This window comes from Strongylocentrotus purpuratus, unplaced genomic scaffold (genome assembly GCF_000002235.5).
Source record: "Strongylocentrotus purpuratus isolate Spur 01 unplaced genomic scaffold, Spur_5.0 spur5_scaffold_18, whole genome shotgun sequence".
Taxonomy (NCBI): domain Eukaryota; kingdom Metazoa; phylum Echinodermata; class Echinoidea; order Camarodonta; family Strongylocentrotidae; genus Strongylocentrotus; species Strongylocentrotus purpuratus.
This window is the reverse complement of record NW_022145603.1, coordinates 1,005,625-1,026,443: the sequence shown is the minus strand read 5'-3', so window position 1 is coordinate 1,026,443 and position 20,819 is coordinate 1,005,625. Positions and strand designations below refer to the sequence as shown.

At 36.9% G+C, this 20,819-nt stretch overlaps 1 protein-coding gene across 1 annotated transcript in view; it reads left to right on the top strand.

The window, feature by feature from the left end:
• The first annotated feature begins 9,733 nt into the window (after positions 1-9,733).
• The window catches only part of LOC579271 (fibrillin-2), a 73,794-nt gene continuing 62,708 nt past the window's right edge, over positions 9,734-20,819 (top strand). Inside the window, exons 1-8 of the mRNA XM_030989021.1 lie at positions 9,734-9,944; positions 10,716-10,889; positions 12,603-12,725; positions 15,100-15,305; positions 16,052-16,136; positions 16,719-16,922; positions 17,966-18,079; positions 20,375-20,623. Of these exons, the coding sequence (XP_030844881.1) occupies positions 12,626-12,725; positions 15,100-15,305; positions 16,052-16,136; positions 16,719-16,922; positions 17,966-18,079; positions 20,375-20,623 (958 nt within the window). The 5' untranslated portion in view covers positions 9,734-9,944; positions 10,716-10,889; positions 12,603-12,625. The remainder of the gene's footprint in view (positions 9,945-10,715; positions 10,890-12,602; positions 12,726-15,099; positions 15,306-16,051; positions 16,137-16,718; positions 16,923-17,965; positions 18,080-20,374; positions 20,624-20,819) is intronic.

Genomic DNA, 20,819 nt, shown 5'->3' with positions numbered 1-20,819 from the left:
AATATAAGAGGGAAAGCTCATACATGTAGCCTTTAGAAAATTCTTGACTGCCATGGATGAATTTGTTTTTACTTTTCCTAGATATTGACGAATGCTCTTTGAATGATCCATTGCCTGGCCCCTGTGATCCTGTAAATGGAGCGTGTTTGAACTCCGTCGGCTCTTACAGCTGTTCATGTAACTCTGGTTACAAATTAGGCAACGATGGCATTAATTGCAATGGTAAGGATGTAATGTCAAATTAATGTTGCCTTTTAGTGACAACTTTCCAGATCTTTTGATCAAGAATGCTCTGAATTACAAGCTGTTCATGTTCGTAAAGTCCGAAAGACACAAGAAAATTGAAAACCACTTCTATCACAGTACTGTACACTTTGCCATTAATTATCATGATTTATTCTGAAATAGACATTTAACCTTCTAAATTAGCGATGGAGAGTGAAATTTATTATCACTATTTGCATGTACAAATGTACAATTTCTATTGATTTTTCGTAGCTTTTATTCACACTTTCTTTTGAAATCCATTTTCACCTTCTAACTCTATGAAAGAGTGGAGATACAAATGATTATTGCCAATTGAAGAGGAAAAGCTGATACATCTAGACCTTTAAAAAACTCTTGAATTATATGGGTGAAGAAGGGCAGAGAAAGCCAAATGGTAAATTGGAAAGGCTTGGGGCTAGAAGCGAAAATGATCGAGCAAGGATTTTGCCACAGGGTTTCGGGAAGCTGTCTTGGGAAGGTGTTAGGAGTAAGACTTGAAACAAGGCAAACGTGACTGCGTTTCCTACATGTCCCCCGCCCTAAATTTAGTACAGGAAATGAATGAAATTATTCCTGACTTATCGCGATGAAATATTTAGCCGCTGACTATGATTTTGACATATTATATTATTATATCCGGAATAGGATCATCTTCATATAGCAATATTGTTACCATTTTGATAGCAAGGCCAAAACAAATGTTGACCTCTGTGTTTGGGTAGCTATAACCCCTAATTTAATTATATTGCGATCGTCTTTCTACTGTGATACATAATTCAATTGGTTCGAGCCTTGTATCTCTAGTGGTTCTTGCGAAATCGCGATTAAAATACCTTGAATGTCAGATGTTGGTCTCTGTGACCTTTTACGTATGACATGTTTACACAAATATCGATCAGATTGTCTTCCTATGGTGATACATACTATCATCAAGTTTGAAGTTCATATCTCAAGTGGTTCTTGGATATCGCGATAACGAGGGATGGACGAACAGACATTATAGTACGGAGGAATGGCCGGACAACCCAAAAACATAATGCCTCTGGCACCCGTTCCGCGGCGAGACGGAGTCATTAATATCACACATTCGCTCGTGTAATTAAAACTGATTTGTCATAGTATATGCACTTGCTCAAACCATTCCAATGTATTGTTTTGAAGAAAAAAATCAATAATGCTCGAATTAAAACATCAGGGGCGGTATTCTGAACCCTGTGTTATCTCTAATATTGTTGTATCTTTGAAGATAAGATAAAGTTGGTATTCTGAACATTGTTGTAACTTTTGTGTTATCTTTTGTTGTATCTTTTCTCTCATCTTATTGGCCGCGCCTGCGCTCATACTTTGGTGCGCTTGTAATTGTGCGTATAAGTAATAAAGTGGCATTTAATCCTCATTTGCATATGCGCACGGGAGATAATATGTCGAGATAATTAGTATTCTGAAAGTTGTTGTATCTTTTATCTTATCTTATCTTGCATGGTATTTACAACAATATTTACAACAGGTAGGGGGTTGTTGTATCTTTCGTGGTGATATAATGGCGGCAATATTTTTTGCCCAGAACCAACTTCGTGCCAATAGACGAGTTAGAAGAAGATTGTGTGTTGACCGGAAACATCACAGACGAGAATTTTCTAAGATATTACATGCTAGGATATGACGATTGTAATGCTCTCACCTTAACCAATATAGTGAAAGCGTGATTTGTCTTCATGATCCACATTCAACAGCGCATAATGATGACGCGCGTAATAAGTGCTCAAATAACTAATTACGCCCAAGATTAGTATGCGCTAGGCGCATCTTCAGATATGGCATAAAGTATTCTCATTGGTTGACCTACTTATCATGCTTATATAAAACAGATTTTGATTGGTAGGGTCCATACAAATGGGCGTGTCAACAGTGGTCAAAGATAAGATAGAGGCGGTCCTTCAAGAGATAACACAGGGATAAAATGATGTTTAGAATACCAACTTACAACAATATTAGCGCTGTGTTATCTCTGGAAGATACAACAAAAGATAACACAAAACTTACAACAATGTTCAGAATACCACCCCAGGACTCGTTTATCCATCGCTTATTGTCTTTGGTCAGATCATTTATAATTACTTTAATACACCCGTTCACAGTTAAGGCCGCCAATTTAATTTGCGAGTAAACATTGCATCAATGTTTTCAGACGAAAATGTATTGTTGCGTCAGGTACTGCCTGTGCTGCGCACTCACATCTTTTCGACACATGCGCCTTGCATGCTGCATAGAATAAAAGTTACTCGTAATATTTACTTGCAATTTAAAATGGCGCCAATGTCGGACCATAAAAGGGTGTATTGTATGTGTTTACCCTCACAAATAGTCTCTCTTTGTGCGCACTTACCTACTAAACATGGAAATCATTTGCCATCAACAATGGTGTAGATCAATCTTACACCGATTCCTAGTTGAAACAAAATAATGTTTTCGTTGCATAGATCAAATATTGCCTTTCTAATTTTTTCATTATTGGATTTGTGTTGTGGCTGCAGTATAGGTTTACCTATCGTACCTAGCTTGACAGCTTTGAATGATACATGGGATTAAAATAGATCCAGGTCATGCCAATTGTCGTATTGCCTGTTATTGCCTGTACTTTCATGCCTCCTCTACAAAGTAGCCGAAGGCATTATACGTTCTCGGGTTGTCCGTCCGTCCGTCTGTACGACGCGTACTCGAGAACCGATTGATAGATCGATTCCCGCCAAACTTAAGTCATGTAGGCCTATGTATCTTGCAGAGCCAATGAGCCGATGAGATGTTGGGGTCACGAGGTCAGACGTCAAAGGTCAGAGATCACAGAGCTCATTATGTATGCAAAAATAGCTCGTGATCGCGTTCTCAAGAACCGATTTGATGGATTACCGCCAAACATGGGTCATGTATTTGATTATATTTTAGGGTCATGAGGTCAAAGATCAAAGGGTCATAATATGCATATAAAAATAGCTTGTAATCGCGATATTCTGAGAACATTGTTAATGGATTACCATCAAACTTGAATTTTAAAAATAGGTTCTATTTGGTTTATAAAATCGCTATATAGCAGAGGCATCATTTTCGACTGCGAAGTTTTTTTTCAATTTTTCCTTAATTGTTTTTATTTTCATTTTCATAGAGATAATATACTTGGATTATGGAGCAGACATTGATGAACAGATTACTTTCCAATCTGACGTACTGGCTTGGGGGTGCGTTGACGTCAAGTCATGTATTCCGATCGGCGACGGGCATCTATACACTACGATGCGGGTGGGTTTATTGTTATTAATTTTATTATCATTATCATTATTATTACTATTACTATTATTAGTATTATTATTAGTCCTAGTACTACTAGTTGTATTGATGATTTGGTTTATCAGTCAGTCCCTGGGAATAAATAAAAATTGCAGTGACCCCAGTATTTCTCCTCCTTGTAAAACTGATTGGGATAAGCAGATGGACAACCACACAGGGGTTTCCCCTACTTTTTTACGAATAGTGCAGTGTTAATTAAAGGGTGACTAAATTACCCATTCATGTCGTTTTGTGTTGATCTATGATAATGTATACTGTATATCACATATCTTTTTACTTTTTGATGTACATTTTTATCTTGGGTTTTATATAATTTTTGGGGAGCCACACAGGAAATGTGTTACAAAGAACTTATATTGATTGATTATTTTGTTCAGGTAGACCATCCAATGTGATCTGGAAACTGTGCCCTTGAACTTTGTCTCGGGGCACAGTACAGTTTTCGAGATCGCCTTGGGAAATAGTTTTAACAATGTCCCTAATAGCATTTGTATAATATAACATTATCCATGATTGCTCAAAAGTCAAAAACTTGAACGAAAGATATCTTTTTGATTATCTAATTTACATGTAGTTCACAGCTACTGGCATGATCGAGTTCTCCAACGTCAGATGTTCGATAAACAAGACCCTGACTCAGTACACAAACCCATCTCTCTTCACTACATCTGATGAAGATGCGTCAATTGCTGTCCTAGGAGCTGCAGTCGACCTCAGCATTGGTGATCCCAAAATATTTTATCAGGTATGATTTGAGTAAACATTGAAAAATATATGTACCAATAACCTTTAGGAAAAATGTAAACAGATTAAATGTGTAAGTCCACCTCCAAAACTGAGTCTGGTAAATATGGGCTAAAAAAAATAAGGGGGTTGAAGAAAATAAAGAATAACACAAAACAGTTCACACAGAACCCAAGTCGGAATTGAGAGCGTACTTGCAAAATCTTGTTACGGAAGTACTGTTTAGAACTTATATTTTGAATATATAACGGAATCGAACTAGAAACATACAGTACATAAGTACACTTGAAGATATTCTTACTTTCATGTGAAAGCAAAATCAGTATTTAATATCATTCCTGTGAAGAAGATTAGATCGAACGGTCTTAATTTAATATATCAATTTGGGGGGCTATACTGATGATGATCATGATAATAATGATAGTAAAAGACGCTGGTTGATAGTAAAATATGATGGTTGGTGATTACCAGAATGGTAATGATAATGATATTGATGGTAGATTGAATGCCATTACACTGCTTTAGTGTCTCAGTACTTTAACATATAATTTATAATTATCAGAGGCGGCGGAGCGACTTCCAAAGTGGGGGGGGGCACCAACAAAAAAGGGCACTTTCTGGGGAAAAAGGGCACCTACAAAGGGAAATCTCAAAGCGAAAATAAACAATTTTTAGACATTGGTATATACCCCTAAAATTTGATTACATTATCAGGGATGATTTCAATATTTGTTTCTCTTTATACATCGTATAAAATATTGCTTTTTAAAGCATCATACCTTGCAGTTGGGTGTGATGGTCGAAAAAAATAATTTGCGAGCGAGGAAAAATATAAGATCTGTGAGGTCACAGTGCGAAAACTACATCTTATAAAGAGGAAAAAACCAATCCTCATCGGGTTATAAATAAGCACATTTTCATAACAGCAAACTGAAAAGACCTTTGATAAGTAACATAATTATAACATCTATAAATGTGAGCGAGCGTAGCGAGCGAGCTTTGGGAGATATTGCTCTTAGTCGCTTGAAATTAGGGGCACGTTTAATGATGAGAGGAAAGGGGGACACTTATCGAAGGGATAAGACACTTATTAGAAAATAAAAGGAGCACGTGTCAAAGTACAAAGGGTTATTATCAGAGGTGAAAATGGGGCACTCACTAGGGATGAAAAGGCACTCATGAGAAGGGAAATTGGGCAATTGTCGACGGAAAAGAGGCAACCATCAGATTTGAATAGGGGCATTTATAATAAAGGGATAGGTTCCTCATAAGAAAGGAAAAGGGGCACGTATCATTGTTAAAAAAGGTTAATTATCAGAGGTGAAAAGGGGCACGTATCGCACATGAAAAGGGGCAAACACCATATATGAAAGAGGCACTTATGAGAATGAAAAAGGGGCACTAATAATAAAGGGAAATGTGCATTTGCTGAAAGAAAAGGAGCACCGATCAGATTTCGATAGGGGCATTTATTGGAGGTGAAAGGGGGCTTTTATGAAAAGCGGAAATTATGAAGGAAAAAAAGCATTTATTAGGAAGGAAAGGGGGCACGTGTCAAAATAAAAGGGGTGTTATTAGAGATGAAAAGAGCACTTATCAGGAGGAAAAGGGGGCACTTGTCAAAATAAAACGATTGTCTCTCAGAATTGAATAGGGTCATTTACCAGACATGAAAAGGAGCACTAGTAGGAGAATGAAAAGGACTATTTTCATAGGTAAAAAGGGGCAATTATGAAAAGGCGAAGGGCTCTTTGTTAAATGGGGGCACTTATCATAAGGAAAAGGGGAACTTATTAGAAAGAAAAGGGGGCACATGTGAAAATATAAGGTGCGCTTATCCGAGTTAAAAACAGGTAGTTATTAAAAGGGAAAGAGGCACTTCTTACAAAGGAAAAGGGGCAATTGTCAAAGTAAAAGGGGCACGTAAAAGATTTGAATAGGGCAATTATCAGAGGTGAAGGAGGCGCTTAACAAAAGTGAAAAGGGGCGCTTCTCGTATCCGAAAAGAAGCACTTACTAGAGATTAAAAAGGGCACTTATGAGAATGGAAAATAGACACTTATTGCAAAGGAAACTGGGAACTTGTCTGGGAAAAGAGGTACGTGTCAAAATAAAAGGGGCGCATATCAGAGGTGGAAAGGAGAGGGGGCACTTTTAAAAATTAACAGGGGCACATATCAAAGTAATAGGGGCACTTTTTATGTAAAAAGGGGCGCTTCTTACAAAGTTAAAGGGGCACTTTTCCCATGGAAAAAGGGGCACTTTTTGGGTACTTGAAAAAGTTGGGGGGGGGGGCACTGTGCCCCCCCCCTGCCCCCCCCCCCCCCGGGTCCGCCGCCTCTGATAATTATTACATTCTACAATGTCTTTACAGTATTTATATGGATGTCTACTTTCCATTTATAGTTGCTGCTATACTTTTTATCCTAAAGCAAGCATTTGAGTGGTTAAGAGAAACTTTTGTTTAAAGAGTTTGAATAAAATTACTAAACTGTTCATAGTTTAACGAACTGAAATATGGACAAGTTCAACGACATACCACTGAAGTACGTGCTAATTATAATACTCATATTTCATTTGGATGTCGGTGAACTGGTACTTATGACAGTTCTGTGAAACACTGCCCGGTCTATTCCGGGCGGGGGCTCACTTAGAAGACTTTGCAACGTTAATGCAACAACTTATGATATACGTGTATCATGGGGTGACCAAAGTTTGCTGATTTTTTTTTTAAATACAAGGAGATGTGATATTCGATCCATGATATCTCATATTTTACACAAATTTATTTAGTTATTACCAAATGGACTGCAAAGTCTTTGACTACAAATTGGTGCAACTCCAACATTTACTGTCTAAGAATTATGGAGATATCGCATTCTCCAAATTTGATGTCGGATCGGCATATCCTGCAACTGACAAAAATTTCATTGGTTACAGACTTGCAAGGGGAGATGTGGCCACCGCAATTCCGATTTTGACTTTCTTGCACCCTCTGTTACAGTTGATCCTAGATATTTGAATTGATCAATGGTATCAAGCTATTCTCTTTCAATCTTAACTGTTAGATTCTCACCAGAACCCATCTTACGGGTCTTGCTTTTATCAGCACTGATTTTCATGCCAAAATTACTTTTTTCTAATTTTGTAAGGGAACATATGGTATTCCAAAAATTAGGTCGATGTCATCGGCAAATCCCAGATTGATATTACCATGGTTACCATGGTGGATGGTAATTTGGACCAAAAAACCATGGTTACCATGGTACTTTTTTGTAAGGGAATCCACCTTTGCTGGCTTACTCTGTAATGGTATGTTCCAAGAATATATTGAACATGGTGGGTGAAATTAAACAACTTTGCCTGATGCCATTATTGGTAGCAAACCAATTACTATATAATATATAAGCTCATCTTAATGTAAGCCTTCAAAGTGTAAACGTGTAAAATATCAGAATGTGATATTTCATCCAAGATTTTCTTTTTTAACGTAATATTAAACTTCTTTATTTCTATTCACATATATTAACTTTTTCTAGCTTCAAGATGAGTATGACCTATCAGATAACAATGGAGGATCCCTTCTTCAAGCCTTAAAGAGCAGACTAAACAAGACAGACTTGGAACTGAGTGAAATGAATCCAATAGTAGCGTTGAAGATCACTTGGGAAGGTATTCAGCCCCCTGGATCACAACCGGGACAGGAGGTAAGAATAGAAACATGTACAGGCGAGGTGGTGTCACTTCCTTTTGACTTTGTGTGTATGCATGATATTTGGAAATTCAGAGAAAATACATGCTTGAATGATAAGTCAAATTCGTTTCACTCAAACATGGTTCCTGTGGTTCGGCTAGCAATCACGTTTATAGAAATTGCCATAAGCATGTTGACCTTTATCAATAATCACAGATTTTTATTCAGTTTCCCCTATAGTTTAAGTGAGTCATCCACTGTGCGAGGTCTTGGTGTTTGGTCTTTTCCTGTGCCATATTATAGAGGTTGAGTACAGGTTGACCGTTTGTAAGAGTGATAAAGAACAATTATCAAACCCGCGTCTGGGACTTCGAGCCTCGCGCGCCCTCTCTCTCTCTCTTTGCATTCATAACCCGGTCCACCAGTCTTTTCTAGACGTCAGTGACGAAAATAAGACTCTCTCTCCTATTTGTCTCTACTTCTCTCCCAACCATATCAGATAATCCTATATGAGACAAAACCAAACGAATATTGCTCCCTCACTTTCTTTTTCTTTTATATATCCTTTCAAACCAAATAGTCTATTTCAGGACTACCCAGCCACACGATGTAACAACAAACTTATTGAATGTTATTGTTCTCCTTTATCAGAACTTCAACTCTCTTTAATAATTTTTAAAACAGTAAATGACTTTCTCTTTTACTAAAATGCTCATGTTTAATCTGATTTCCCATGGGATAAACTGTGTCTAGTGGATATATCGATTACCCTGCTGTGGTTAAGATATGGTTCGCAGTTCAAGTCCCTCCCCACTAATAATTTCCTTTGGCAATACATTTATCTGCATTTGTCACTCTCCATCCAGGTGTAGTAAATAGGTACTTGGTAGGAATTATTGTTGAATGTTTTAGCGCCTGAGGGCAGCTAGACCGAAGCCAGGGTAATCATAGTACATTGTATGTGCATTGAGCACCCCTAGGATAGTACTTGCGCAAAATAAATGTAGCTATTATCATTATTATTTATTACATAGACAAACACCTACCAGGCTGTGGTCTTCACCGATGGCAAACAGACAGGTGTAATGATGAACTACCAGGCAGGAGACCTTCAATGGCTGACTCAATCAAAACCATTACCAGCACGAGTGGGATACAGTAACATTGACGATGTAATGAATCTGTATGAAGATACTGATCAGGACACTAAATATAATAGTTATCGACGAGACTTGGTCACAGGAAATACGGGTCAGATGGTAAGCTGTTCTTATCTGTTTAGCACTTTCGGGACAAGGGTTTATTGAGGGCTTAATTGAGATGTTCGTTAATTGGAAGCAATGATATTTTATTTTAATGCTACATTATAAAATGCTTTTTCTCTGATTGATACACTTTAAATAAACAACAAACCTGAGATGAATACGGAATACAAATTTGGTCACCAGTACCTTTGCAGAAATCACATGTGATCCAGTTAGTTAGGTCTGTGAAATATAGGAATGTCCATAATTATTATTATTACCCTTTTACAATATGCAGATTAACACAAAATGTGTTTCACAATATTATATTTTGTGTTAAGAGGTGATGTCAAGTCATATCTTACATGGAGTATAGTTTGTGTATTAATGATCAGTTTACTTTAAACTTGTTGTTGTGTGACATTTGTATACTCAGGGCAGCTACACTTATCGCCTAGACCTCAATGGTGCCGATTTTGTCAACCCATGTGTTGAGTGTCTGATCTGGTATGAGAATGACCTCAGCGTCACCTACACCTATTCCGATGCATCTGTGTGCCCTTGTTCGAGGAGACAAGCTAGAAGAGACGTAAACTTCAGAAGATGTACTTTTCCAAGGGGCAACGATCCTGATTTCAGCAGTGCTAGTTATAGTAAGCTCGAAAATATCCCAAGATGACTGATGTTTGCTATAAATATTGCCTCTTTGACCTCAAACATAAACAGCAATTGCTGCCTAGCATGATGAATTATTGTTTGCAACTTTTAAACCCCCCAAAATTATATATCATTAAAATTAGTGTGTATATTATGTTGTTGAAATCGACATTCAATTCAATAATAATTTATATGTTAAAGTCGTGCTGTGAGAGAACTGTTTTTTTATAAATTTTCGTTCAGCTTTATATAAACACATGAAGCCATAATATTGATACATGACATATATATTAAGACTTAACTTTTCCTTATTTTTTCCGAAAGAGGAAATTATTTCAGTTTTTCATGTAAATGTTACTGCTCACAGAGATTAACATTAGGATTCAATTATAATGATTTTAAAGTTCTTTAAAAGGAAAATTTAACAAACTGTTTCGATGTGATAACAGAAATTTAAAATCATTATTAGAACCATCCTGATGAAACTCTTTCATGATATCATTATAGTTATTGTAACAAACATACAAGTTTCATTATTTATTTAAACGTTTGGGTTCATCTCAATGTACATGTACGTGGCTTTAGCCTTATTACTTGTACATCTTATCGACCCCCTTCCTAACCTATTCCCCGACACCTCCCAACCCCCAATCCCTCCCAACCCCCAATCCCTCCTAACCCCTTCCCTACACCCTACCCCTTCCATATTCCCTTCTCCACATTCTGCCCCCTCCATTACCCATTCCCAACCCCCTTCGCCCGCTTAGATTCAGTGCAATGCTTCCAGTCAACCACGGATGGTGATGAGGGTTTCCGCTGTACCTATATTAGTGGTGCTCTAGTCACAGACTACCAGAACCTATGGGAATCCAGCAATTTCCATGCACTCTTACTTCCCAGATCTCGAAGAAGATATGACGATCCATATGATGAATGGAAAAGTAAGTTTCATTTATATGTTTGGAAATATCAGCCTGTAGAAAATGTAAAGTTGTTAAAAATCCCCACTTTCATCAAAACGCTGGGATATAGTCGTCAAGCATTAGAGATCTGATCAGTCAGTGATCAGTCGTCAATCGATATTAGGTACTCACATATGTTTAAGACATATGGGGATATGTCGCTCTAATGATTTAGTTTTTTCAATAAAGAATCCCTAAACATGGATTCCGTTTTTAATAAAAATGTAGCTTAACATGGGTCCGTTGTTCCAAAATTGTCAGTGTTTGCAGGTAAAAATTTGACCTAAATTTCGAGAAAAATCATTACAAATTTGTATTTTTTTCTGCCAAAATGACTAATGAAAATGGATACGGTTTTGAGCTTGAGAGTCACACCCCCGTCCAAACAAAATCTGAGTACCCTCGCCCCCTCCATTCACTCTCTCTCTCTCTCTCTCTCTACATTATACATGTCACTCCTATATTCATATTATATGTATATACCGGTATATAGATATGTGATAATCTAAATAAATGAATCACATGTGGCTGCCTTTCACCAATCATTTGGTTAACATAATAATTGAGCTGATATGCCTGGAGAAGCTCAATACATTGTAGTGCTAAGCATATTAACTTTCATGTATATATGTATTCTACATTATATTCAATATTATACTGTTTATGCCTCACATTAGCAAACAGTAAATACCAATCACCTTAAAGATAATTTGTGTCTAGCTACAATGTATAAAATCAAACCTAAAAAAACACATCACCTGCATGCTATGGGCTAACAAAATAGAAGTACAGTCAAGTGCATGAAGAAACTAAGCATAAAGCTGCTGACTATAGCTTTAGTCAGACTTGGGTTCAAGCTAATTGCGGGACGTGAATTTGTCACAGATTTGCTAGTGACGGTCGACTAAATACGGCTATATACTTACTTACTTACTTACTTGGGTATACTTGGGTGTAGAGACTGGAAGCTTCGCTTATTTGTCCCTCTTTACTGTTGCTTCCCGTCTCAAGTATGGTTCAAACTTTATTGGATTGTTTCTCCAATACCTTTCTAGGGATGACTTGAATTGGTTAATGGTGGTAGCATTGACTACTTCCTTAGGCAGGGCATTCCAATTGTTTACACTCCTTATTGAGAAACTATACTGCCTAAGTCTTGTGTTAAAACGTTGTTTAACAATCTTGAAATCGTGTCCTCTTGTTATTGATCCAGTGGCAAGTTGGAAGAATACAACGAATATACCACCACCTCATAATTATTCATGCTCTCAGTAATTAACCATTCTTCTCCAATAACCAAATGTTAGTACTGGTGTCTGATGATGTAATACAATTGTGATTTTAGATTCGGGTGAGGGTTCGGGTTACATTTGGGGTAAAAGATTTAGGGTTGAGGTTCAGCGTTAGGATTAAGAGTGGGTATGTGAACAAGCAATTAAAGACGATTCTATACGAGCAACTCAATTGCTCTACATCCTACTATATAAACAAAATAGCTTTTTATGCAGGTGCGTCGATGTTGAAGGTTGTGTCAATCTCTATTTTATACAGTAATATTTGAAACCCATATTTTGAATATATATCATCAACACAAGGATTTACTGACACACATAAGAACACATTTTTGATGATTGGTACACTGTAAAGGACTGCTTAATAATAAATTATCCTGAAATCCATTTAATGTTTTAGGTGAGGACGTTGTACCTAGACAAATGTGCTGTGAAAGGGCTATTCTGAGTGAGGGATATTGTGATCTTTATGAGGAGCGTCGCCCACAGGCAAGCTGTGACGGATACAACCCTCCCAATGGTGGTGAGTTCTTTGTCTATTAAGACAATCATAATTAACCCATATAGCAGTTCATTGTTTCTGTTTGGAAATTTTTGAAAAATATATTCTGATTCAGATTGCTTTTTGTAAATCAAGTATAGGAATTACGTACACATTAAACATGAGCAGAAATAGAAAATGCACAGCAAATTTTGAGTCAATTTCCAAAGCAGTATAATACATTGTATTGCTCATAGAAAAAAAAAATTAAAAAAATAATTGTACATGATCATTAAAGTGTCGAAATGTCAGTGATGAATACAACGAAATAGCCTTTTAATAAAGACCGCTTTTGGTAAATATCTCCTTTTTTTTTTTTTTTTTTTTTTTTTTTTTTTTTTTTTTTACTGATCTTCATGAATTGGTTTCACTGTATAAATTTGTCTTTTAGTGGAGTATATAGGCCTATCCTTACTGTCATGCTGCCATCTGGGGGCAAAACAGAATTACTATCCATCCAATTTTCAAAATTTCCCAAAACTTTGCATTACCTTTAATATTAGTGGAGTATCCTTACTGTCATGCTGCCATAGCGCCATCTAGGGGCAAAACAATACCGTCATCAACAATACTCGATAGAAATTAGAGGGTCTAGACTAGACCTATAACCTTGAATAAACCCATCTAAATTACTGGAATGATGCATCTCTCGTCTTGGTCTAATTGTGTACGGAACGCTTCACTTTGATGGTGACTAGAAGGTCCATGCGCTCACGTCACGCAGTTTTTTGTGAGTGTTGATGTACTTTCCTGTGAAATCTGTGAGTAAGCCCAGCCCCACGCATTAATAACAGTGTCATGTTAGTCTGTCCCACTGTTTTGATAATTTTAATGTTCATCATCATGGCGAGTATATCCGGCGCTTGTTCAGAAACCTATCCAAAATATGGCCCGTAACCCCGGCGTGGAGATACTCTACTAAAAACATACCAAAAATAAAGTAAATATTCATTGAATGTCCAAATAAAGATCATGATTTGAAAATCATTGTGTTTCTTACCTGTTTCGTGTAAATTTTCTTGTTTTTTGAGGAGTATTTTTCGGAAAAAACATTCTAGATCTAACTTAGACTAGGGTAGAGTGCCCAGTATTCGGTCACTTAAGGGGAAATCACTAATATTTTGAATTCTTACCTCATTTGTTTGGCAATCTACCCATCAAAAGATAAGAAATTTATTCTTCTAACAGGATTTTATAGTCACTTAAAATATAGAATAATGATAAGCAAAATACTTCCGAAAGAAGACGGAGCATTTTTCTGCCCAGAATTCGGTCGCGCCGATTAGAATTCGGTCACGCAATTTGTGCCTGGTATCTCTGTTGCAAAGGAGCGTAGCGTATTTGCGCACTGTTTTCACACAATTGCGCGATAAAGCACTGAATGTCAATGCGTTGACCGAATACTGGCCGAGCGATACCGCATGGCAAGGGTATCGTATAAATACCTCTTGCACATCGGCAAGTGCGTCATTTGCAAATTCGCTGCAATGGAGCGAACACGGAAGTGATTCTCTCCACACACATACTAAATTCATTGTGACTGCACACGTAGTTGTTTCGCAATAGACTTCTACATATGGCTATGCATGTTAGCGCATGTGCTAAGAGAACGCGGAAGTGCGGAAAGTTGTGCGACACTGACCAATTTCGAGCTAAGTTGGAGATCTTTCCGGGGCCCTAAATCTGATTTAATTTTGAGAGTTAAGAAAAATTGTTCAGCTGCCTGATTTGTGCAAGTTTCGTGGCTCATAAATTATTTTTTTAATTGTTACAGCTGTTGAAACGGCTGTCTGACCGAATACTGGGAATTGACCGAATACTGGGCGCGCTACCCTAGACCTATTATTATTAGTATAAATCTACACTTTTTCACAGAATTCACGACAAACCACTGCACAATACAAGTGCATACCGATGGTGGGCATGGGTGCAGGCAGGCGCGCGCTCGTCATCCAATTCAGAAAATTGCCAGAAAAAAAAAATATATAGACTAGGTCTAGGCCTAGACCTAGTCTATATAAATCTAGGTCAAGGCCTATATAAATATATATATATATATTGAATAAAATAAAAAACAAAAATGCAATTAGTCTATACACTCCACAACATACCTATATTAATCACAGATCTGTTACGGTCTTTCACCATTTGTTGACGATCTTGCAGATTTTGACGTATTTGAATCCAATAATTGTGGTAGCAGAAGAACACACTACATTATTATTAATAACCATTAATAACCATATAGTATTATTATTATTATTATTATTATTATTATTCATATCGTTATTACTTTTTGTTAATATTATTATTAATATTATTACAATTTTATTTCTCTTCATTATTATCATTCTAGCTCAGGGATCTGGTGACCCACACTTTGTAACATTTGATGGGAGGATGTACAGCTTCAATGGGTTTGGCGAGTACATTATGATGCAATACAACAATAATGACCCATTTGTTCTCCAGACTCGTACCGGCGTAGCATTTAGGAATGGTGAACCTGTCAACACAGGGACCGTCTTTACGGGTTTCGCTGCGACACAAGGCATTACAAACGTGAGAATTCTTTCTTAAGAAGTGTTCCTCTTAATCACTTTACTGTACATGATAATAATAAAATTAATGATTATTAATAATAATACTTATAATGATAATCATAATAATAAAAATAATAATAATGATAATAAAAATAATAATAATGTCCCTTAAATGCGCCATCTGTCCAGTTTCTTTTCCTAACCGCCAAAGGATCAATTAAAAATTACAAATTTGTCGCTGTTTTCACGAAGTGACGGTAGTAAAAAAAATTGCATTCACTTTGCGTGACAATGTTCCTCACTACCGTCACTTCGTGAAAACAAGGACGAATTGTGTAAAAATTCTACACATTTAGTTAGTGTATGCTTTTAAGAAAAGGACTGTCTTCAGGTTAGACTTTTAAAAGCAGTTACAAAGTTCTTTACAATGATTGTGGTATTGTTAGGTTCTAGGACAATTACCCCCAGGACAATCACCCTCAGCCAGTTACGAACGGGACAGTAAACCCCCAAGGATAATTACCCCCTAGTAAATACCCCCTCCTCCAGAAAATTACCCCTTCAGAACAACCACCCCAGAGGACAAAAATTCCCCGGAAAATTCCCCCCCCCCCCAGGAAAATTACAACCCCACCCTTTCCCCCCCCCCCCCCCCCCCCCCCCCCCCCCCCCCCCCTCCCGAGGAAATTTATTCCCCCAAAAATAAATGAATGATAAATGATAATGAAGATGATTGATTACATGAATTTGGGTTTTTCTTTATAGGTATCATTTACTTTAAATGATGATAGAACAGAGCTGCTACTCTCGGTCAACCAGACGTCAGTCGATATATCAACTCTTGAAGCAGGTACTGCTGGAACTTGTGATAGGCCTGTTTACTAATGTATTTCAATCTATGCATGTTTCTCTTTTTAGTTGTCAAGAGCAATATTGTTCAAAAAGCATGCATAGACTTAGTAAACAGGCCTTTCAGGGTACTATACATGTATATCCAAGTGTATATAAATGTACATACCCACTATAAAATGAAAATGCAAATTATTATTCTTTTTTCCTCACCTCAAAGAACTTGTAAATATGCTTTGATATACAATGTAAATACCTGAAAAATACAGGACACTTGTTTTGGAGTGTAATATGTGTATCGTTGCCACTAACAATATCTGTTTTGATGGGAGGAACCTTTCTCAAGTTTTATAATGATATACATGTAGGGCGATTACATGCACTGAGGCCCGTATGACATGCACTGTATGACATTTATCCAATTTATTTCATCCCAAATGAATATTTCTTACTTTGACCGTTTACGACCGATTCTTTTGTGTACCAGTAACATTATCAGAAGTCATATCAAGAGACTATTCACTTGTGGATGAATTCCTCTATAACAAATTCTTTCACGAGATCAATGTATTTCTTCATGCAGATGGCTACGATTCCGCTGATCCAACTTTCAACTTACACAGTGATGATGAGGCGGCAGAAAGTGAAACTGCTATCATTGTAACCTTCAAACTACCAGACATACCTAGCTCCGGACTTCGTGTGGTTTTCAGAACCGGGATATTACTAGGAAATAGTTTTGTTCCTCGAGAATACGCTACTGGAGGGATTGGAAATGGTCTATTCGGTTAGTAGTGTAATAATAATAATAATAATAATAAAAATTACATTATTAAAAATGATGAGGATTAACAAGTAACATTATAAATTATTATATACCTCACTTAAGTAATCCAGCAATCTGATTGGTCGAAATTGCATTCATGAACTTTAACTGTTCCCGAAAATTCCCAGTAACCATGGTTAAAAAACAGTTCAAAATCCCTATAACCATGGTTATTGGGAAAATAGGTCAGTCTCCATGGTTACCCCATAGGTTTACATGTTAAAAAATGGTCTGAGCGATCGAGGATACCGTACGTGTGCGAAGAATTGGTCGGTAATTTCAATACAATTGAATCTCGATCGATCTTACCGACAATTTTATCTTGCATTGTTGACATGAAGATGAAAATAAACTTCCAAAAACAAAAAATCTGCCGATAGATCTTGATCTAAGTTTGTGCCAATATGCATTGCAAAAGTAAAAGAAGGGCCCGTTTAATGGAGCAGCGGCGAAGCATCGACCACGCGAAGCCGTTTTCAATTCATTTTAATGTATATATTAAAGAAAACTACTGTACATGGTGACATAGCGCGCTGGCCGAGCGGTTTGAGGCGCTGACTTTAGTAACATCGCCTTTGATACGCAAGAGTTCGAATCCCATCTTCGACAAATTTTTTTTTTTTTTTTTTTTGGCATATAAAAGTATTAATGACTGCTTTAATATTCGAGAAATAGTTGTTTTTATACGCTCCCGGGAAGGTTACAATTGGGCTATTCCCCTCGGCACGCCTCGGGTAATAGCACAATTCTAACCTTCCCTTGAGCGTATAAAAACAACTATTTCTCTCAAAACAGTCATTAATACTATACTACATTTATTGTAACTATCATTATTATTACTATTGTCATTACTATTATCATTTTTATTATTATTTCTATTTTGAGTAATAATTGTATTATGATTATTACTATTATTATTATTATTTATGATAGTACTATCATTATTATATTATTACTTTTGTCATCATTAATTGTATTATTATAATTATTGTCTTTTTGTTTAGGCCTCATGAATGGTGATAAGAATGATGATTTCCAATACCGGGACGGAACCATCATCATGGATACGGCTGAGAGAAACCTGACAGAGAGAGATATCTTTGATTTTGGACAAAGTTGTGAGTAACTTATTTTTAATGTTAACTGTGTGAAGGGGTTTTGCTTGTTTCAACATTCTTCCAAAACCCAACAATTTTTTCCAAATTCCTGTACTTGTTTCAGCATGTCTTACATATCGCCATATGATGTGTACTAAATTTGTGAACAATTTATTACTCTTTTAAATGATACAGATAAGTCACAATATATATTCAATCTCACAAATAAAAAAAACAACAAATGAAATACATTTTCTTTGAGTACTTTGAATTTGTGTTACTCATTCAGATACTACTGTTTGATGCTTTATTTTTAAAGATCTATTACAAAATGTGCAAAAAGTCTATAGTGGCATTTCGTAATTGTTTATGCCTCCGTTACGAAATAGCCGGAGGCATTATGTTTTCGGGTTGTCCGTCCGTACGTACGTCTCTACGTACGTCCCGTTCTCGTGATCGCGTTATATGAAGTACCGATAAATAGATTCCTGCCAAACTTTGGTCATGTATGTATCTTGCAGAGCCGATGAACTGATTAGATTTTGGGGTCACGAGGTCAAAGGTCAAAAGTCACAGGGCTCATTATGTATGCAAAAACAGCTTGTGATCGCGTTATCTGAAGAACCGATTGATGGATTCCTGCCAAACTTAGGTCATGTATGTTACTTGCAGAGCCGATGAACTGATAAGATTTTGGGGTCACGAGGTCATAGGTCACAGCGCACATTATGTATGCAAAAACAGCTCATGATCGCGTTAACTCAAGAACCGATTGATGGATTCCTGCCAAACTTAGGTCATGTATGTTACTTGCAGAGCTGATGAACTGATTAGATTTTGGGGTCATGAGATAAAGGTCAAGGTCATGCGGCTCATTATGTATGCAAAAATAGCTTGTGATCGTATTATCATTAGAACAGATTGATGGATTCCTGCCAAACTTAGATCATTTATGAATCTTGCAGAGCCAATGAACTGAGTAGATTCTTGGTTCATAAGATTAAAGGTCATGGGCTCATTATGTATGCAAAAATAGCTTGTGAAAACATTCTCATTAGAACTGACAGATGGATTATTATTTAACTCAGGACATCTTGCAGAGCCAATGAACTGAATAGATTTTAGGGTCATGAGGTCAAAGATCAAAGGGTCATATATGTATATGAGAAATTGCTTGTAATCACGATATTCTGAGAAAATGTTTATGGATTACAATTGGACTTGAATTTGAAAAATTTCTTCCGTTTCGGTTTGTAAAATTGCTCTATGAAGGAGGCATCATTTTTGACTGCGCGCAGTCGAATTCCATCTAGTTTTGAATACATCAAATGCTTGATTCATGCTGTAAACATAGAAATGCAAAAGTCATTGTAGTTTGCTCAATATTGTGGGCGGTGTTGAGTGGCACCTGGCTGGAATGCTCCACATGGTGTGGAGAATGTACATTGTGAGCAGGCAAAGCCTTAATCGAATGAACGGGGTAAAAATGTATCTGTGAAGCGCTGAGAGACATTATTGATGTATGAAATGGTATACATAAACCCAGAATATTATTATTATTATTATAAATTGATCACCCTAGTACATGTTTATTGGTGGAGTAATTATTGACTAAAAATGCCTGGTCCGTTTGTATTAATCAAACATATCTGTGACACCGACAAAGCAATAGTTAATTCACGTATTATGATGGCTGAGGCCGACGTGTTTCAAGAGTGTTGATGCATAATATGTGAGTTAAGAGCTAGAGTGTATCTATCCATCTATGTTCCATCATAGCTTGGAGACCGTTGGTGCGACAATGAAATCGTCCTTTCAAAAGCAGGTTCTCAATAACTTTCTGTCTCCAGCTTTTCTAGTTAGCGTTTAGCTGTTCAAATGACATTTAGTTTAAATACACCAGTTTACAGTTGTATCAGTGCGCATGCGCAGACAGTTGACCTCGGGTCATTGGCCCTGAAACAGGGCCAATAACCTTTGACCAGTGGTATTTATGCGTAAATTAAGATTGCGCCCATGCAAATGATGATGTGCGCGCACAATGCAGCACGTAGGCATATCATCATAATTTACATGGGCGCAATCTTAATTTACGCATAAATACATGACCTCTAGGTCATTGGCTTTGTTTAAAATGGCGCACACAACCGTAAACTGGTGTATTGAAAATTACTTCCTATTGGATCGTGCTCTAAAGCAATCTGTCTCTAAAGACCACCTGCCTTTAAAGACCACTTTTCTTGCCCCCCTTGAGCTGTCTTTATATACAGGTGTCACATTAACCGTTTATCTTTTATTTATTTCTTTTCTCTGAAGGGATGATCTCACCGAGTGAATCCCTCTTCGATTACGGCGATTGGGATTGGAGTTATTATAATGATCCTTCCTACATCCCTCCCTTCCTCTCAGAGCTGATTGCGGCAGATCCGGAGTTGGCAGCACAAGCTTTAGCGTTTTGTGGGGATAGTGAAGCATGCCTCTTTGATTCCCTAGCAGTTGATCCATCAGTTGGTTTAGATACATTGTCTTCTAATAATGCTTTTGAAATACAGCTATCGGATTTAAGTAAGTTACAGCTCGTAGTAATTTTCTTCATCTATAATAAAATTAATACCAATACTTAGAAAGAACAAATTTTTAAGCACCCCCTCCTACCGTTAACGAAACGTCATGCAAAATACACTAGTACAGTATAAATATGTTTATATATATATGCGCTTTTTATCAGATCAAAACACACTTTAGAAATGAAATGATATTC